Source organism: Chinchilla lanigera, unplaced genomic scaffold (genome assembly GCF_000276665.1).
Source record: "Chinchilla lanigera isolate Chin_1 unplaced genomic scaffold, ChiLan1.0 scaffold00007, whole genome shotgun sequence".
NCBI classification, from domain to species: domain Eukaryota; kingdom Metazoa; phylum Chordata; class Mammalia; order Rodentia; family Chinchillidae; genus Chinchilla; species Chinchilla lanigera.
Genome location: NW_004955408.1, coordinates 21324764 through 21344607, shown reverse-complemented (window position 1 = coordinate 21344607; position 19844 = coordinate 21324764). Strand labels below are relative to the sequence as shown.

The following is a 19844-nucleotide window of genomic DNA, read 5'->3' as shown; positions in this document are numbered from 1 at the left end:
AGTCGTGGGCTGTCCAGCAGCCACAGAACCCGCGGGGGTCGGCGGGACGGTGGGAGGGCGTGGGAGCCGTGGGTCGGCACGTTCCCAGGTTCCAGGTCCGGCTTCTCCCCATCCGCAGCCCGGGTGCGCGTGCTGGGGGTAGGGGTGGGGAGTTGAGTCTCACCCGGCTCCTCTCTTTTTTTTTTTTTTTTTTTTGGTTTTTCTCTGGTACCGGGAACCGAACCCACGACCTTGCGCTTGCCAGGCAGGCGCTTTTGCCGCTGAGCTAAATCCCCAGCCCACCCGGCTCCTCTCGATGGGGATCCTGGTCTCGGTGTCCCACCCCTGTCCATAGGGCCCCCAGCTCGGAGCCAGGTGCAGCCCCGCCCTCCCGAACTGGACGGGCCTGGGGAGCGCTGTCCTCCTGTCCTCGCAGGCCTTCTGCGGCCGTATAGGCTCCCAGCTGCACCCTTCGCTCTCCCCTTTCCCGCTTTAGTTACCCCAAACCCTGTAATTGTGCTTCTCCCCACTTCCGGGAACCCCAGCTGCAAAGCTCAAGACCGTGCTGTGGGTGCAGGCCTGACCCCCTTCAAAGCCAGCGGTGGGGCCGGGGATACAGCTCAGTGGCATAAGCGCCTGCCTCGCAAGCACAAGGTCCTGAGTTCACTTCCCGGTACCAAAATCAAAAACAACAACAACCGAAACAAAACAAAGCCAGCCGTGCTGGGGTGAGCTTGGCACAGCCCGGCCCCCACGTGACCCTCCCGGCCCGCTCCCCACCTGCTCTCTGTTCTGCCTCCCCGCACCTGCTGAAGGTTCGTGAGCGTGCCCGCCGCGCTTCCTCACCGCCTGGCTCTCCTTCCAGCCGGGGCCAGCTCAGATGCCCGGGGGTGGACTCTGGGCCTCTCCCCCGTGCCTCCCTCCCGCCAGCCGGCCCGACGTGTCGGGGGAGGGGGGGGCGGGTTTGTCTCACACCTTTGCCGGTGAGACTCTCACTACGCTTTACCTTTTAGTCCTGACTTCTGACAGTGCCAGGGACAAAGCTGTGCCCAGGGACTGGGACGTGGAGCCCGCCGGAGCGGGAGTCCCCTGCTCAGACAGCCAGTCCTCATGCGCGGAGACCCTGGACCCCACAAATGTCACGTGTAGTCCTCGTTCGCGGCCAGCCGGGATGCGGGGAAGTTGGGGGACACAGAACCTGCTCTTCAGGAGGAAGCCGGGCAAGAAGACGGGCGGGCAAGCGGAGCTTCCACCATGCTGCCAGCCCCAAGCCCGAGGCTCAGGCCTCAGTTTCCGCTCATATAAAATCTGTGCGTGCGCGGTGCGTAGTGGTGCACACCTGTAAACCCAGCACTCGGGAGGCTGAGGCAGGAGGATCCTGCGAGTTTGAGACCAACCTGGGCTACCAAGTGAGTTTAACCCAGCCTGAACTGCATAGTGCGACCCTATCACAAAAAGACAAAAAAAAAAAAAAAAAAAATTCTGTGCTTGAAACAAAAATTTTAAAATAACAAAAAGAAACATCGTATCAAGTGCTTACCACCTGGCCTGGATGCCTCTCAGGTCATCACAGTGGCCATCCTCAGCCCTGATCCCTGGTGGACAATTGTATGAAGGAGAAATACTTCCTGGAGTGAATTTACCCGGGGTTTCTCTCTTACAGTACCTTAGAGCAGCTAATTAATAAGCATAGCCCGCCCCAGGCCCCACAGGTATTTCTGTTTTGAGGTACTGGGGATTGTGCCCAGGGATTTGTTCCTGCTAGGCAAACACTCTACGACTGGGCTACAGAGATATGTTCTTTTTTTAAAAAAAATTATTTATTTGTGGAACTGGGAATCGAAATCTGGACCTTGTGCTTACCAGACAGGTGCTTGTGCCACTGAGCTATATCCCCAGCCACAACTGGGCTACAGCCCCAGTCAAATTCTGCTCTCACGGAGCGGGTCTGTCCAGGACTGATTCCCAGGCAGGTTGACTTTAGATTGCCTGGTCTTTGCGGGAAGGGGTAATGAGGGGGACTTGGCTAAATTCCAAAACTGGCCTTCAAATTGGAATTCTCCTGCCTCAGCCTCCTGAGTAGCTAGGATTCTAGGCGTGTACCACCATGCCCACAAGAGTGCACAGTATTAGTGAACCTTCCCAGAATTCTGGCAGTCAGCTGCGGCGGTCACTCTAGGGCTGGCCTGGGGAAAGGCAGGAGAGGCGTTTCCCCAGGGGCTGCTTCCTGTGGTTGGCTCAACTACCACTCAGAGGCTGGGTGGGTCTTGGGGCTCCTCCCCTTTGGAAGCCAGTGAGGCGCCAAGCGCTGATTCCCTGGAAGCTGCTTCCGCCCTTCCACAGGGGAAGGCAGGCCAGCTTGAGCCAGCAGGAGGCGCTGGCCCAAAGCACCCAGGAGGCAGGCACCGCCTCCTGCCTTCTCCGCCTCCTGGACTGGGCAGCAAAGCTGCTCACAGGCGCTCTCCGAGGCCTGCTGGGACGGCTTCCCTCACCTCAGCTCCTGTGCTGGTAACTCAGTCCGCGCTCGTGAGGCCTGGTTTCCAGCAGGCCTTTCCTCCCACCGGTGAAAGCAGCCTCGGCCTGGCGGGAGGAGGGGACGCTTCGGGCTGCGGGCCTCAGGAGGGCCTCGGGGAGCCAGAACTACTGCCTGGGTCCGCGACTGCACACGTGCTGCAGCAGGCTGCTTGCTGTCATTGAAAGCGGGGGCGTGGCTGGCCCAGACTTCCGGAAGTTTTGAAAGTGGACACAGCCAGGCTTAAGCGTGCTCCCACCTCTCACCTGGGGTCAGTTTCCTTACGGCAAAGCGAACCGATATGGCAGCTCATGCTTGACGTCCGTCTGCTCGACTTCCCTCCGCCTCCTCCTCTGAAGCTGTAGTTACCTTCATCTCTGGTCCACAGCCACTTCCCCCGCTGCCTGCGTCTCACCTGTTCTCCACGCAGCACCAAGAGGACTTGTTTGTTAAATCTAATAGCTTCCTATTGCTTTTCTTTATTTGGTTAGCTTAGTTTTGAGTCAGGGTGTTGCTCTGTAATTCAGGTTGGCCTTGAACTCACTATATAGCATAGGCTGGCCTCAAACTTGATGCAATCCTCCTGCCTCAGCCTTCTGAGTGCTGAGATTACAGGTGTGAGTGACACCCCTGCCACTCCTATTGCTTTTCATATTGAGAATGACGTGGTCTCTAACGTGTGTCTTGTGAACCCAGTTAGTCTCTTATGAGTTCCTGCGGCCCTGGAATGCGTTCCCTTCTCTTCACCCCTGACCCCTGCCGAACTTTGAACTGCAGTGATTTCTGCGGCCTCCTCTGCCTAAATCACAGCCCCCGCGATCCATCCACCCTTCCTGCCACCGGGCACTGTATCATTGTCACTTCTTAGCGTCGCTCTTTGCCTACTGTCGCTTCTTCCGCCACGAGTGTCCACTCACCTTCGGCATCCCAGGACGGGGCCCAGCACCCCTGCGGGAAGCCCTCTGTCAGGAACAAGGGGCAAGGACACTGCATGCGGAGCCCTCAGTGCTGTGTCTAGGGACCATGGAAGCACCAGCTGCCATTCCTTCAGCGGTAGGAATGAGGCACAGCAAATGCTCGTACAAACCCAAAGTCCTCTCTGACTTGGGTGGCCCCTAACGTGCAAGTTGGGGAGTAAACAGGTGTGGCCTGGAAGAAAATATAAACACACACACAGAGCCACACAAATTCACTCGATCCTCCCCCTGTGCTGAATGCAGCCCATGAGCATGGCAGGCTGTATCACCGCGGCGGGCGAGGCCGGCCTGCGGAGGGTGGGGTCTCGCTGCTCTTCCGCACCGAGCTCACGCCTCCTGCCCACCAGGGGGCGCCGCAGGTGCGCAGAGATAATTCCCGAGAGCCAGCGCCCTTAGGGGAATAACAAGGCAACACAGGGGGCTGGGGATGTAGCTCTGTGGCACAGCGCCTGCCTGGCAAGCAGAATGTCGTGAGTTTGATTCCCGGTACAGGAAGAAAAACAAAACAAAACAACAACAAAAATAAGGCAACACAGCAAGAGTTCTTCCAGATGTTGAAGGCGCAGCCTAAGCACCCCTAACCCCAAGTCTGAAGTCCGAAATGCTCCAAGTTTTGAGGGCTGACAGGAGGCCACCAGTGGGAAATTCTCTATCATATTTTTTGCACAAAATTTATAAAGTTTTTTTTGCATATAATTAACCTCAGGCTGTTATGTATACACAGCTATTCCAAACTCCGAAAAACTCTGAAAGCCCAAACCTCGGGGTCCCCACCGTTTCAGGGGGGTCTATGGGGCCGTGCTTGGTGCCCGCCAGTCCATGGCCTTTTGCCTGTCTCAAAGCATTTCCACAGAAGACCAGTGTCCACAGGAGTTTTAGAGACTTTATTTATGTATAAACAATTTAAACACTTTGCCATAAATTATCTTTGCCTGTCCCTAGTCTTTGCTTAGCAGCAAATTAAAATTAATATAAAAACTCGATGAACAATTCATACATGTATATTACAAAAAAGTTCCTGTACCAAAGTTCTTATTAGACTTTTTTTTGTTTTTTGTTTTTGTTTTCTTACGTTTTTAAAATTTTTTTGTTTTTATTTTTTTATGTTTTTTTTTTTTTCTCTCCTTGTGGTGACTGTCATGTGATTGTCTCAGTTTCTGGACCAAACAAACACACTAATAATTTTAAATCTGAAACAGTGATTGTGCCTTGCGGCGTATGTATGTACAGGGTGACCGGAAGTGGTACCTGTTAGCAACAGAGAGTCACAATGCCGCACCTCTACCGCAACTGATACCCACGAACTACGGAATCTAAACAGACTACACCCTGTGACTGCGTATTACTGTCCACAATGGAATCTCCAAAGACAAAAGAGTATGAAGTTTATCTGTAGTGAGTATAGCCACCATTTTGAATTAAATTTTACACTCTGCGCTCAAATAAATTAGCTCAGGCCAGACTAAGTGGAGACCTGAGAGTTAAGTGCTGGACGGTATTATTTCTCTTTGACTTTTGATATGAATTTTTTTTTCTTGTTTTTCTTTTTCTTTAAAAAGTATCTCCAGTGCTCACTCCTCCACTTGGATGCCCCCCCCTCCCCAGGCGCTACACACAAATCACCCCCAAAGTCGTGTTTTTTTTTTTTTTTCAATGCACCTGTATTTGCTTAAATGAAAACGTCGGAAGTATCTGTCCAACAAGCAGTCTGAATCGTTGTCCTCGACTGGTCTGACGACGCCGGCCCTTGCGAATGTGTCTGTCGCTCACCTGTGAATGAGTGAGGTAATAGGATATGAGGCCTTCCGTCTTTATTTCTTTGTTTTACGGTCAGTGTGTTTGTTTTGTTTGTTTGTTTGCTTGCTCTTTTTTTTCTTTTTTTTTTTCCTTTTCCTGTTCTTCTGTTCCTTGCGGATATTTTGCGTCTCTTTTCTGCCTTAGACCCGGAACAAGTGGGTCATATTTGAGGGGAACTTGGAACATTTTGTAGGTTTGTTCATTCACTCATCCGTTTGGGTTGATTTCCTCAGAATTTGCAGCCAGGCTTTAGTCTACTTCAGGATGAGGGACTTCTTGCTTGGACAGTAGCATAGGAACTCAAAAAATGTGAGCTTTCTTGCCACTTGGAATCCTAAAGCAGCCTGGCCTCAGTGCCCCTGTTAGGTCTTCGTCTCCTTAGGAGAGGAGATCACAGTTACTCCTGCTGAGCCATCCAGCCAAGGAATGGCAGCAGATTATTTTGTTACCTCTTTCCCATCTCGTTCTGTCGTAGGAACTGGATGTTGCTGCTACTGTCTGCGAGCTCCGGGTACTGCTCCACCGGAAGCACGTAATAGCCCTCGTACCCTTGCACGCGCCCCGTGCTCAGGAGCTGCTGCTTCTCGCCCTCAGTCCACAGGCGGCTGCCCTCGCGCCCGTCCCTGGCTTTCTGCTGCTCCTTGGCCCAGGCCGTGCCCAGGGCCCTCTGTCTCGCCTGGTCCAGGACGCGGGCCTTCTCTTCGTCCAGGGTGTCGGGGGTGAGGCCGTAGCGGATGCTGAGCAGCAGCGTGGAGTACTGGAACTCGATATTAGTGAACCTTCGAGTCCTGCCGTTGACCAGCAGCGTGGGCTGCGACACGGTCACGTTCACGCCGCTCTCCAGCACCTTGCGGCCGATGGTGGTGCCCAGCGTGACCAGGTCGCCGTCGGCGGAGCCGATCTTCACGAAGTAGTGGGTGTCCTTGCCCTCCACGCTGTAGTGCATCTTGTCGAGATAGTAGGCGTTGTTCAGCACCGACGCCACCTTGCGGCTGTCCTCGCTGGCGATGCTGGAGACCCCGGTGGTCACCCGCCCTTCTTTGATGGCGAACATGATGCCTTTGCCGATGATGGGCGTGGTGGTGGCGAACCAGTGGCCTGCTTTTTCCCGGATGTTGGCGTGCAGCTTTTTCGAAATGACCTGCCCTTCCAGAGCCAGGAAGGCTTGATTGTGCCTCTCCGTGGTCTGCTGGACACCGGTGATGAGCTGTCGAGGGAGAAAAGAGAGTGCTGAGAGAGTGCCGAGAGAGTGCCGCACGCCTGGCGGTTCAGTGAGAGCGCCAGGAAGAGAAGCGCTCGGCGCTCCCCTGGCCGAGCTGGCGTTGTGTGTGTACCCTGCGCACCAATAATACGGCCCTCCCTTCTGGGGCCAGGCCAGGCTGGCTGGTGAGCAGCACTCTGATGGGGTGGCCTGTCCATCTTGCACCTGTGCCCCTCGCTCACAGTTGGTAAGGGAGGTGCGCTGCCTCGTCTCAGCCTGCACCCTGCCCGCCCCACTCACACGCTCGCCGTACCCTCTTGGGGAGGCCCCCGCTGTGCGCACTCCACACCCAGGCGGGTGCTGACTGCAGAGGGAGGGGGCTGTTTGGACGGCTGCGAGCCCCACCTTGGTAACAGGGGTGTCTCGGAGACTGAGGCCGTTGGGTTAAGACTTCAAGAACAGCCAGCAGCCCAGGGATCGCTGGCGCCCGTCCTGTGAGCGAAGCAGCGTCTCAGGCCTCACTCCAGAGCTCTGCAGCCGGAGGCTGCATGTTAACAAGGCACTCGAGGTGATCTGTGTGCTCATGGATGTTTGAGGAGCACTAGGCTGTGAGATCCAGGCTTCAAGGGCCGCAGGGAATGTCCCCCGGCTTTGAGTCAGTGGCTTTGGATCCCAGCCCTGGTTCCGTGGAGGGGGTGAAATCACCATTATCTCCTTGGCCTCGAGTCCTCCCTCACAAATGACAACTTGTCTCAATTGGTGGCTGGGGGACAGACTGGGATAATGGAAGAGGCTGTGTTTGGGAGGTAACAGCACTTAGATAAATGAAAGAAATGATGGCTATTCATCCGCTGAGTGGTCCCCAAGGGGCAGGGCTGAGAGAATGCTGCTCTCAATTACCCAGCAGCTCCTCTTTGCCTCTCTATAGTTACACAATCTGGACAATTATTCACAGCAGCTGAGACCTTGCGGACTTTTATAGCGCCGATCACTGGCTCTGTAGCCAGGGTTAGCGGAGCGCAGGTGCCCACCCCTCCCATCCGAATGCTGCCGAGGTCTCAGCTGCACCCCGATTGAAACTGACCACCCTTTTGTCATCACGGATACACCCAAGTACAAATGAGGTTCCAAAAACTCAATCTGTATACATTTGGGCCATAAAGCACCAAGGTTTTATGTGGGGCATAAAAATGTTCTTTAATGGGACAGAAACTGCAAACCACAGTTTTATTACGTTCCATAAAAGCTGAAAGGGTTATGATCTTATAGGCAGTGCAGATGGTAGGTTGCTGCTGGATTTCTCTGCGCTGCTGTTAATCAAGGGGTGACTCAAGGGTACATACTGGACAGATAATGAGGCACAATTAAGGTAATAATCGAGGCTGGGAAGAAATACGTGCAGCAGCAGAGAGATGACGGCACCGACATTCACTTTCCGGGGAAGCCCCGGTGTTGCCTGACCCTTTTATACCCAGCCCCAGTGTTTTCTTCCGCTGACACCTGCTTGGCTCCTATGTGGTTCTGTCTGTGACAGGGGTTGGTGACAATCCCTGAATTCCTGGGGAGAACCCCCTCCCCCAGCTTACCTGTCCGTTCTCACTTGCTTGACTCTCTGACAGTTCATAGGGGGGAGGTACGAAGTACATTTTGGCTCTCGGGAAGCCAGGAATTATGTTGCTAAGCTGAAATCCAAACATCACAAGCCAGCTCTTCACATCTGCGGTAGAAACACAAAGTAAAGATTTCGAAGTCAGGTGGGATGGAAAGCTGCAGTGGGTCTTAGAGAGAGAGAACAGGAGGAAAAGTGTGGGTGGTCTGGGTCCAAGAGGACAGAAAGGCAGGAGGATGGGGAATGTGTGCTGGGTTTGGACCCAAAGCTTTTTGATAAGGGTTCTGAAAGTCCGTGACCTTCTCAGGATGATCACCCGAGAGCCACCGTGTCACGATTAGGAAGGTCAGTGACACACTGGGCTTCACATCTGCTTGCTCTGCTGCCCTGCCTAAGTTCCTGCCCCTCTAAGCCTCAGGCTTCTTGGAGGTGAGTTGGGATGATAACTGCACCAAGGTCACTGGGTTTAGGGAGGACCAAAGCAGAAAATCCATGTTGAGGACTGACCACAACGCCCGGCGCACGGACCATTCAGTTAGTATGAACTCCTTTGCGTGCCAGGTCTTTTTTTTTTTTTTTTTGGTCTTTTTGAGACAGGGTCTTACTATGCAGTTCAGACTGGCCTTAAGCTCACTTTGTAGCCCACGCTGGCCTCAAACTTGAAATGATCCTCCTGCCTCAGCCTCTGGAGTGTTGGGATTACAGGCATGCGCCACCACGCCTAGTTATGTGTGCCAGGTCTTTAAAGAAGCATCTTTGTTGGGCCAGGCAGGATGTTAGAAGACAGAGGTACAGTGACCTGTTGGAAGGGTCAGTGACGATTCCTATCGCTGGACAGGACATGGGGGTGGAGGCTGCTGTGCTGTGCTCGCTCAGCACAGCGTGGGATTTCGAGGGCTGGGAAAGGGTAGGATGCAGCTTTCGAGCCCATTTCTCTAGGTCTCCTGCTCTTCAACGTGAGCTCTGCCTGCTCAGGGTTGGACCCCCTGCCAGGGGTCCGGGTCAAGTCCTGCAGTGGGAGTTGCACCGCCTGCCCCACAGCTTGCCTAACTGGTCCAGGTTCTCAGAGTAAGACTCCTGCCCAGGCCTCCTGGGCTCCCTGCAGAGGTGAGGAGAGGCCCGGATGTGCAGCATCTTTACCGACACTGCTGCCAGGGGGCCCAGAGCGAACCGCACCACGCTCCCATTGCTAACAGGCACCCCGAGATCATGCCTCATGTCCTGTGCGCCCTTTCCTTTGCTGTCTCCTCTCTGCTTCTCCCTGTGTTTGAAATGCTGCCATCAGGCCCTCTGGAATTTGAGGGTCATCAGGGAAGCCCTCATGACTTTAAAGATTCTTTGTGTTTGTACCGGGAATCGGACTCAGGACCTTGTGCCTGCTAGGCAGGCACTCACACCACTGAGCTACGTCCCCGGCCAATGACTTTTGTGTTTTCTCTGAAACTCTCTCTCCCAAGAACACTGATTTTCCTGTGTACTCCCCTGCAGTCACTGGACCTGGCAGAGCCATGGTTGTCGGTGACGCCAGGTCCATGCACCTGAAGGTTTTGAAGCTTTCAGCTTGCACACTACTGTCAACCCTCTGCCTCTGTATAAGGGCCATGTGCTGACCAAGTGCACCCCTGGAGCTCCTAGCCCTCCATCTCTGATCTGAATTACTTCTCACTGATTTCATTACACAAATGGTCCTCCCCGCATCCTGGCCTCTTAGCTCCTTGGATGGCCGTTACCCCACTCATCTCTCCAGCTATACTCTGATGCTGTCACCCCAATACACAATGGTCACCCCCACATTCTGTCAACTTCATGCACATCCTCCCCTCTGACCACTGCCTCAACTCTTTCTAGCTTACGTGTGTGTGTGTGTGTGTGTGTGTGTGTGTGTGTGTGGGTTATGGTTATTAAACTCAATGCTTCTGCACTGAGCTACCTCCACAGTCAATGTCTTTGTACCGCCCTCCCTCCCTCCCTCCCTTCCTTCCTTCCTTGCTTTCTTCCTACTGTAGATTTTTAATCTTGAGACAGAATCTTGCTAAGTTGCTTGGGCTGGCTTTGAACTTGCAGTTCTCTTGCCTCAGCCTCCCAGAGCACTAGGATTACAGGAGCGCACCACCACACCAGGCTTAGTTTACACAATGCCCATGATCTTTTGATCTTCTTTGCCTCCCAGGACTTCCATCCATCCTAAACTTTCCTCTGTCCCTCAACTTCCTGGTCCTTTCTCTCCTCTTACCAAGCACACATTTTCTGGCCAACCACCAACGCTGCCCTCTGGGGTCTGCATTTCCCTAGCTCCTGTCACGTGCTCAGGTGAGATCCCAGTGTGGGTTAAATCCAAGCCTCCGCCTATTCCACGTCTGCACTTGTGCAGCTGCGTGCAGATGCAGAAGGAAGCCCCCACCACACTGACAGGCTTGAACTCCTCACCAGGAAGCTGTCCTACCTGGCAAGCTCCCCGCACTCCTGCTCCGTGCGCTCTTTCACTTGCCCTCCTGGGGATCTCTGCATCTCCTCATCTCTCTGAAAACCTCCAGCAATCACTTTCCCTTCTTTCCTCCAGCAGGTGACCTTGTTTCCTGTTCTCCTGAGAAAACTGGGGCAGCCAGAGGAGGGTTCCCCTAAATTCCACCACAGCTGCGGGTGCTACTGCGACTCCCATGTGTGCACCTGCTCCCTGCCGTTTCCTGTTACTCCAGGCAGGAGGTCACTACAGCACTTCTCTCTCGCACGCTCTTCCGGTGGATCAGCCCAGCAGCACACAAACAAACAGGTCCTCCTTACCCCAAAACACTTTCTCTTTGGTCACTGCTTCTTTTAGCAATATCCTTTCCTTTTTACCCTTCACAAAAATCCCTCAAACTTAGTCTAATTCTCTATACTACTGTTCCCCTTTCTTTCCCTCCCATTGTCTTTTTTTTTTGTTTCTTTGTTTTTTTAAGACAGGGTCTTGCTTTATAGTGCAGGCTGGCCTTGAACTCACTATGTAGTCCAGGCTGGCTTTGAGCTTGCTGTGATCCTCCTGCCTCAGCTTCTCAACCTACCAACTCCTGGGATTATAGGTGTGTGCTACTACTCCCAGCTTCCTGTTGCCCTTTTTTTTTTTTTTTATATAGGGTTTTGCTTTGTAGTTCAGGCTGGTCCTGAACTCTCTATATAGTCCAGGCTGGCCTCGAGCTCGCTTCAATCCTCCTGCCTCAACCTCCCTATGCTAGGATTACAGGCATTTGCTAACACACTCGGCTTCCCATTGTCTTTCAATCAGGCTTTTGTTTCCTCTACTGCACTGAGATAACTGTCAGGGTCACCAGTGACCTCCATGTTGCTAAGCAAGTCCTGCGGTGATCACGGTCCTCATTTTGACCTATCAGAAGTATGTGACAAGTGGGAAATCCCTTCCTTTGTTCTTTATCTCAACTTTCTGGATAACACATTCTCTCACATTTTCCTCTCCTATCATAGGCGCTCTTTGTCCTTTCCTTGGTTTCTCCTTGCCTCTTGATGCTGGAAAGTCCCAGACTCCTCTGTGAATTCTTCCCTGCCCCGTCTCCGCTCACAGAAAAAGGGACGCTTCCCCGCCTGGGGCCCCAGTGCTGTCACTCCTGGATGCTGACTCCAGAATTTACAGCCAAGCTGGGACCCCACCTTGCACTCTAAACTGGGATATCTAATTACGCTTCCAGTCTAACCGTCCAACACTGAGCTCCTGATTCTTCCCAAAGCTGCCCCACACGTGGGTTCTCACATCTTGGGTGATGACAACTCCATTCTTCCAGCTATCAAACTTGACTTTTACTTTCCCTCTTAAAAGAATACTTACAGGGTATGGTGGCACACGCCTATAATCCCAGCACTCGGGAGGCTGAGGCAGGAGGATTGTTATGAGACCAGCCTGGGCTACAAAGTGAGCTCAAGGCCAGCCTGAACTGCATAGTGAGATTCTGTCTCAAAAAGACAAAAAAAAAAAAAGAATAATTGAGGTAAAAGTTGGATATCTATGGTCACCTTTCAAGATTTTTTAAAAAAACCTAACGACCACCTGCACTACTATTGATTGATTGATTTTTTTCTTTTTTTTTTTTTTTTGTCTTTTTGAGACAGGGTTTCACTATGCAGTTCAGGCTGGCCTTGAGCTCACTTTGTAGCCCAGGCTGGTCTTGAACTCGCAATGATCCTCCTGCTTCAGCCTCCCTAGTGCTGGGATTACAGGGGTGCACCATCATTCCCGGCTCCTGATTCATTGATTTGAAAACAAGTAAATTTGCCTTTCCACTTAGGGAAATCCATTTAAAAAGGAACTGTACATCACGCCTATAAATGAGAAAGCAGACTCACTTGTTGCAAACAGAAAATAACTGTAAAATTAATGCAAAGGAAACAAAGTCATGCAATTAAATTAGAGCACCATTTTGTTACCTGCTACTGAGGGAGCCTTAGACCTGCTGTCTCCGTTGAAAAGGGAGATTAGAAGTGTTAATGAGGTGTTTAATACACACCAGCATCAAGCAGGGACTTTCTCCTCGACTGAATCTAAGAATTAGGAAAGCACTGAGAAGGCACTAACTTTCCTCATCTGTGTTTCAGTGTTATTTAAAACCTCCTCCAGATACCCCAGAAAATCTTCCCATTGTTCACCAGGGATATGTGAGATTTCTGGAAAATTCCAGCAAGAGCCTGCCTTCCTGGAGAACTCAAGGAAGTCCTTGTAATTGGGAGACTGTCTGTCATTAGCTTTGTGCTTTAAGGAGCTCTTGCTCTAGTGTAGGATTCCCCCAGTGAAGAGAGAGGAGAAGAACTCCCTGACTTTGAGACAGGGATGTTAATGATCACTCCTCATGAACGGTAATAGCTTACGTCATTTATCTTTTTTCTTCTCCTCCTCATCTTTTCCTTCTTCTTTTCCTTCTTCTACTTTAAAGTTTCTAACATAATTTTGCTTCTGTGTCTAAACCTATCCTGAAATGTCTATTCAAAGCCGCTCATCTTGTCTTCCACTATAGACACAGTTATTCCGGAGTAAACTGGTGCAGCCTGGTGGCAGGCTCCTTAGGCCAGTGCTGGCGAACTTACGGGAAGTGTGCGTAGCAGGCACACAGAGCCCCTCTCTGTCAGAATGTGAGCCAAGTCGTGCCAGCAGCCGAGCAGTGGATACGCAGGTTTAACTGGAGTGTTGGCCCCTCATGACAAATAAGTGGGCTTGAGCTGCAGTTTGGGCAGTCTCTAGAAGGTTTGCTGTCACTGCCCTAGACCATCTGCTGAACGGGAGTAAAGACAGATGAAGCCCTTCATCCACACTGCACAGCTAGTGATGGCTGAGACCAGAAATGGTGTTTCCAAGTGGTCTAGGACAGGGCAGAGCTTGGGGCTGGGTGTGGCTCCAACACTTCGGAGTTCCCTGGGATGCTACAGTTGAAGAAGCCTAGGGCACTGCAGATTGTCGGGAGGAGCCTGTCTCCCAGTCTCTCCCTTACACATTCTCCTCCAATATTTTTTCATTACAGATGTGTCAGTCATCCTGCTCAAACTGTTAAAACTGACTGAACACGAGAGCTGCTTTAGAGTCCACAGGTGGGAAAAGAATCATTTGTTCACCCTCCACCTGCTCATGGCAGTGACGCGGGCATCCTAGCCTGGGTGTCTCTGCGTGCAGGTACCACCTATGCTCTATGGCGGTTTCCCTTGCACCAGCCTGCTGGGCGAGCACAACTCTTCCTCCTGAGTAAGAAGCTGCCACTTGCATTCAGAGAACTGTTTCCAAACAGCAATGATCTTTCTGGGTACAAGAGAAAGTTCTGTTCTTTCGGTTCCTCCCAACTACATTTTAATTACCTCTTCTGTTTAAATGGTGAGCAGCAAGTTCAACCACTCTGTTAGTCTCCTAAGTGGCACATTAAGACTGATTTAGATGGGGTTTACAAACGAGCCAACCCTGGAACCCAGGAGGATGATCTAGTGTTCTCTGCACAGATTCACTCGCCAAGGGTCATCTCATGCCGAGCAGGTGGCGGCAGGTGTGGGCTGGGCCTGGCCTGGCTCCCTTTTCTGCCTGGCTCTTGTCCTTCAGTGGCAGCTAAGGGCATCAGCCCCGTGCATGGTGCTTCTGTGATACAACCCTTTATTTTAGATTTTTTTTCTAATGGTTTCTGGATTCGGTCTGGTTGGACTCAGTTCAAATTGATTTGATTCCCATGTATTGAGACTGGAGGAAGCATTGGAATGAGGAAAGCCATCTTGCCATTCAGAAAACCCTTCTAATTGTCTTTTTCTTTTTGTAGGGAAGCAGGGAAGTAGCTGAGGAGGCTGGTGAGGTTGACAGTGTCCTGTGAATGATTTTGTTTGGGACTTGGCAGCAGCGATATCTGCTCAGCCCACTCTATGGGTTTCTCTTTATTTGCCTCAAACTGACTCATTCTAAGGTGTCCAGCACCAAGCAAGCCTCTGGGAAGCACATTGTGTAGACAGCAGGATTCTCCACTCTGGCTAAGATAGGCATGGGCGGGCTTCCTATTCACCTGGCTTCCTCTCCAGTTCATAAAGGTCTTGGTGCAAATGCTACCTGTTCAGAAAGGCCTTCTGCGATCACCCTAAATGAAGGCACTAGCTCTTGTCACTCTCTTTCTAACCCCTTATCCTATTTTGTGCATCTTCATGGCACTTATTGCTACCTGACTCTGTTTGTGTGTTTCAGGAGAGGCATTTTAATTTGAAATTGCAGTAAGTTGGGAGATGAAAGTCACGCTAATCCCAGGTCTCCTGAGCAGGTGCAGGGCAGGAGGGAGAGAGGAAAGAGCCTGGTCACAGTCCCTGGGCACAAAGGGTCCTAGCTGTTTCTGAGGGTGGGGATGTGGGGTGACCTCAGAAGCTCTGACATGTGTCAGTGAAACACTGGCTGATATGCACGGATTTTTGAGGTCATCTATTTGTTCTTGCTGTGGGACACACTGAGGACAACTCGTGCTCCAGGCAGCTACTGCTTCAATCCTGCCCTTGCGAGGTGGACAAGTGAGCCCTGGTTGCTTGAGCATTGATGCCTCCATGGCCCATAATCAGGAGCTGTGAGTTTCCTGCAAATTGGGGGCCCTTGGCCTTAGGTTTTGGTTTCCAATGTTGCTTTTCTATATAGTGCATTAATAAGCGAGGTGGCCTTCACCTGCTTGCTAGAATTTGACATTTTGGGGCCTGGTCATTTTGGATCCATCCCTATATCATCATGTGATTCCTTTGCTTATTTCCTTTTTTTTTTGGTCTTTTTGAGACAGAGTCTCCCTATGCAATTCAGGCTGGCCTTGAGCTCACTTTGTAGCCCAGGCTGGCCTCAAACTTGCAATGATCCTCCTATCTTAGCCTCCTGAGTGTTGGGATTACAGGCGTGTGCCACCATGCCCGGCTACTTTGTTTATTTCCTAAGGACAAGAACTCTGTCCTGCTCCTGACTGCATCTCTTGTACTTAGTGCATGTAGGATATTCCCAATACAGAATCTACTGAAAGATGGATAGACGGATGGATGGATGGATGGATGGATGGATGGATGGATGGATGGATGAATGGATGAATGGATGAATGGATGGATGGGTAAATGGATGGATGGATGGGTGGATGGATGGATGAATAGATGGGTGGATGGATGGATGAATGGATGGGTGGATGGATGGATGAATGGATGCATGGATGAATGGATGAATGGATGAATGGATGGATGGGTGGATGGATGGATGGGTAGATGGGTGGATGGGTGAATGGATGGGTGGATGGATGATGGATGAATGGATGGATGGATGAATGGATGGGTGGATGGGTGGATGGATGGATGAATGGATGAATGGATGAATGGATGAATGGATGGATAGATGGGCAGATGCATAGGAGACCTTGTTTCACCGGTTTCTCACTTGCATGGAGAAGCACATCATTTGCCCTCCATGTCCCCTCTTACTCTCTTCTCAAGGATTCCCAGTCTTCTGACTTCTCATTCAGCCTGACCCAACCTAGAGCTTATTCTTCTTCAGGCCCAGTTTGACACAGTTCCCTCTACATGGTATCAAATCTTCCAAATTTGAGTTAGTCTCACCCACATGTGCGTACACACACAAACCCTTGCGAGAAAGGTGTTTATCTTGCTCACCATTGTATCCCTGGAATCCTACCTGGTGTTACCCTGTGCACCTGCTTTTTGAATAAAAACTAAACAGGCACCTATGTAGTGGTACAGACTTAATTTTGCTTTGCATCACTGCTGGCTACTTGAATATGTATGGCCCCTCAGGCAAGCCTCTGGAAGTCAGGAAGTGGATTCATCTCAATAGCTATGCTCTTTGCTTTGCTAGGAAGGACGGCAGTTGTACCCTAAGCAGATATCATTTCATGAACATCTACTGTCTCAGTGCCAGGGACCAGCTTTACCTACATAAGTCCATTACTTCTCATGATCTCTCTATGCAATGGCTTTACCAGCACCTTTTCACAGAAGAAAGGAGCTCAGAGACATTGGAGAGCTAGTCCCAGGTCTTTTGGCTTATAAATGGAAGACAGAGATTTTGGACTGGATCTTTCTAACCCTAGAGGCCCATTCTTTCTTCCTTTCTTAAACAGATTTCCTCTGTTGGGGTAGGAATGGCTCTTATAAAATGTGTTTCAATGAAATAAACTGGTCACAGCCAGGAAATCTTCAAAAAGACCTGGTGATGGCTCTGCATTACTGTCTCTCTACCTTTCCAGACACTGTCCTCTCATCAGCTGCACGGGTCATGGTGTTCTCCCACCACCAAATGCCAGCCCTTCCTTTCAAGTTCCCATCAGTCCACCAAGACGACCACCCCATGGGGGCCACTGCCCAGCTAAGGCTGCATGCCCCTCACCTGTCACGTAGTTCTTCAAATCCAGCTCGTTGCTGAGAGGATTGTTGCTCTTGAACATGTACAGGTTAAAGGGGGCTGGCTCCTTGCCCACATTTTTCCACATGGTATAGTCTGGGGAGGTCCATCGTCCTGCCAGCACATCATAATCGCGCTGAGTAAAGTGGACCAGCTTGGTCAGGGGGTCATAGAGGCCCCCGTGGAAGCCGATGACCATCTGGAAGTCAGGGTTGGAGTCATAATAGATCTCCCCATAGGCCGTGTACTGTAGCTGCTTGATCATGAGGCCATTGATACTGAACACAGCCAGTGGTGTCCCTGTGTTATCTGATGCCACATAGTACTCCTCTCCACTGCTGCTCTCCATGGCAAAGAGGTGACCCTGGAGGTCATAGTACAGCGAGGTGATTTCTGAATTGGAGTGGTTGTAGACGTGGGTGATGCGCGTTGGGTTGTGGAGGTCGGAGTAGAAATACTGCAGATGGTGGCCCAGGTTGGTCTTGTAAGATGCGCGCCGTCCCACGCCATCGTAGCGGTACTGGACACTCCATCCACTGGCCTTGTTGTATGCTCTGGTGAGGAGGCCCTTGGAGTTGTATTCGAAGATGTCAGCACCTCGCTGGCACAGGTAGCCGTCATCATCAATTTTGTACTGTACATCACCTAGTCGGGTGATTCGATCCCGGAGGTCATAGCGCAGGGGCATGAGGCGCACGCTGTTGCCAGGGTTCAGCAAGTGCAGGTTCCCATTGAGGTCATAACTGTAGCGCCAGGTGGGGCGGTCGTTGACGGCCACACTCTGCAGCTGCCCATCCCCGTCATAGTCGTAGGTGTACTTGGTGGTGTTGGCATAGGGCCCCAGTTTTAGCTCCCGCTTGATTACCCTGCCCATACTGTCATACTGCACTGTCATCCAGTACATAAGTGAACGGAACATCTCGTACTGGACTTCCTTGATGCGCCCATGGGTATCAAAGTGCTTGCTGAGGGTCATCACAGCAGTGGTGATGATCTGATTGATGTCATAATAGATGACTCCAAACTTGCCAAAGTGCTCCACCTTGCCAGAAATCTCATCGTAGCGGTAGAGGTCAACTGGAAGGGGTGTCTCACTTATGACAGGTTTGATACTTGCGATCCTGAAGCTGTTGTCATGATAGGTATAGTCAAACCTGGCATTGATCATGCCTTCCTCTGAGAACCTGTAGATCTGCTTGTCCACCAGCGGGCCAATCTTCCGGTACCGAATAGTGCAGGAGAAGCCCCCACTTTGAAGGTTGACCATCTTCAAAACACCGGTGGTCTCATCATACCCAAAGGTGACAGCAGTACTGTCATAGACAATCTCTGATAGCTTGGAGAGTTTTCCGTACTTGTAGAACACCTGGCGTCCAGTGCCCAAAAAGGATGTCTTCAGGATGCGGCCGTCATCACTGTAGTCGAAGATGACGGAAGCGTTGCTTTCAGGCGGGTTGTAAATGTTGCGGATGTAGCCGATGGAGGTGTGTGTCGACATGCTGTGCCGGGCGACGCTGGGCATGGTGACAGCATGGAGACGCTCAGAGGAATCGTACTCAAATATGTACTGACGCTGACTCTGAAGCAGGAGGACCATGGACTGCGGGAAGGAAAGGAGAAGGGAACACGTGAGTTGGCGCTTGTACCCGCATGACAGTTTATTTCATTTCCTCATGTCAATTTAAAAGCCGTGAAAGATGGCAGGCTTAGGCTACAGATTACACAGATTCATGCCACTGGGCATATCAGTTCTAATGGAGCATGGTGGCTGCCTATAGGAGCACTGCTCAAACTAATGTGCATATGCTCTGATTCAGGAACCTTGGGGGAATCTGCATTTGCAACAAGTTCCCAGGGGATAGGACATGGCTGAGAGTACACTGTGATTATGGAGGGTGTGGAGGACCAAGCAGAGAGGCAAAGATTGCCCCCGGTTCAGTAATAAAGAATCCTGAGACTGTTTCTAACTACGGACCCTGGCCCAGCCAGAGAGAGGTGCGACCCTCACATTATGTTTTTGCCCCCTCTGATTAAACCTAAGAGAAAGCACGTCCTCCACTTAGAAGCCACAGCGAAGTTTAACCCGGAATTATTGATTCTTTGGGAAAAGGAGGGGCAGCAACTAGAAGCAAATAGCAGACCGGGGCCAACCCCTGGCCACCCATTCGGGTATTTTAAGGTGCGACGGGGACAGTGGTGGGGAAGGACGTCTTGCCGAAGCCAGCGGCTCTGTCTGCAGGCACCGTGTGTGAGTTGGTGCGGAGGGAGAGATGGCACTGTGCTGAGGAGAGTCTATGCGATAGCCCGGGCTAAGCAGGCCCCTGACTGACGCCTGGGTGACCCGGGCAGCCTCTGACAGTCTTGGCACGTGCCCAGAAGCGAGCTCTCTTCACTGCTGTTCTACTCTGACCTTTTTGCAGCAAGAAGCCTTGAATTTGGCACTTTCAGACACAAGAACTGTGTAGAGAGACTCCGTTGGCTGTTAGAGCCAAGAGGCCAAGTAGGAGGGTGTTGCTCTGTGTGCTTGAGTTTTTAGGCAACATTCCCTACCCTGATGGCTTAATTTAGGGCAAGGCAGAAATGAATCACTGCATTTCCAATTCATAAGCAATGATTAGCTGTGCTGCCAGTGGGATGATTCTGTCTGCTTCAACATCGCTTTTTTTTTTTTTTTTTTTGGAATAAAATCAGACAATCCATCCTCTTTGCCATTACTGAGTGTCTAGCACTTTTTTTTCCTTTTAATGGTAATAGTGATGAGCTATGAATAACATTTTCCTTCAGAATTTTTCCCCTCCAGTGAGAGTGGGGGTGCAAGGGGAGCCCTTGTGGTGTCAAAGCAAAGATGTTGGAATGTCTCATGGCCAAGCGTATCAGGCTAGCTTCAGACAGGCAGCAGG

At 51.3% G+C, this 19844-nt stretch overlaps 1 protein-coding gene across 11 annotated transcripts in view; it reads right to left on the bottom strand.

The window, feature by feature from the left end:
* Positions 1–4331: 4331 nt before the first annotated feature.
* Positions 4332–19844, bottom strand: part of Tenm2 (teneurin transmembrane protein 2) — a 1190054-nt gene continuing 1174541 nt past the window's right edge. For all 11 annotated transcript variants that reach the window (XM_005376287.2, XM_005376288.2, XM_005376289.2 and 8 more), the window contains 3 exons: positions 16930–18544; positions 8053–8183; positions 4332–6472 (listed from right to left, as the gene is read on the bottom strand). In XM_005376287.2, the coding sequence (XP_005376344.1) occupies positions 5711–6472; positions 8053–8183; positions 16930–18544 (2508 nt within the window). In that variant the 3' untranslated portion in view covers positions 4332–5710. The remainder of the gene's footprint in view (positions 6473–8052; positions 8184–16929; positions 18545–19844) is intronic.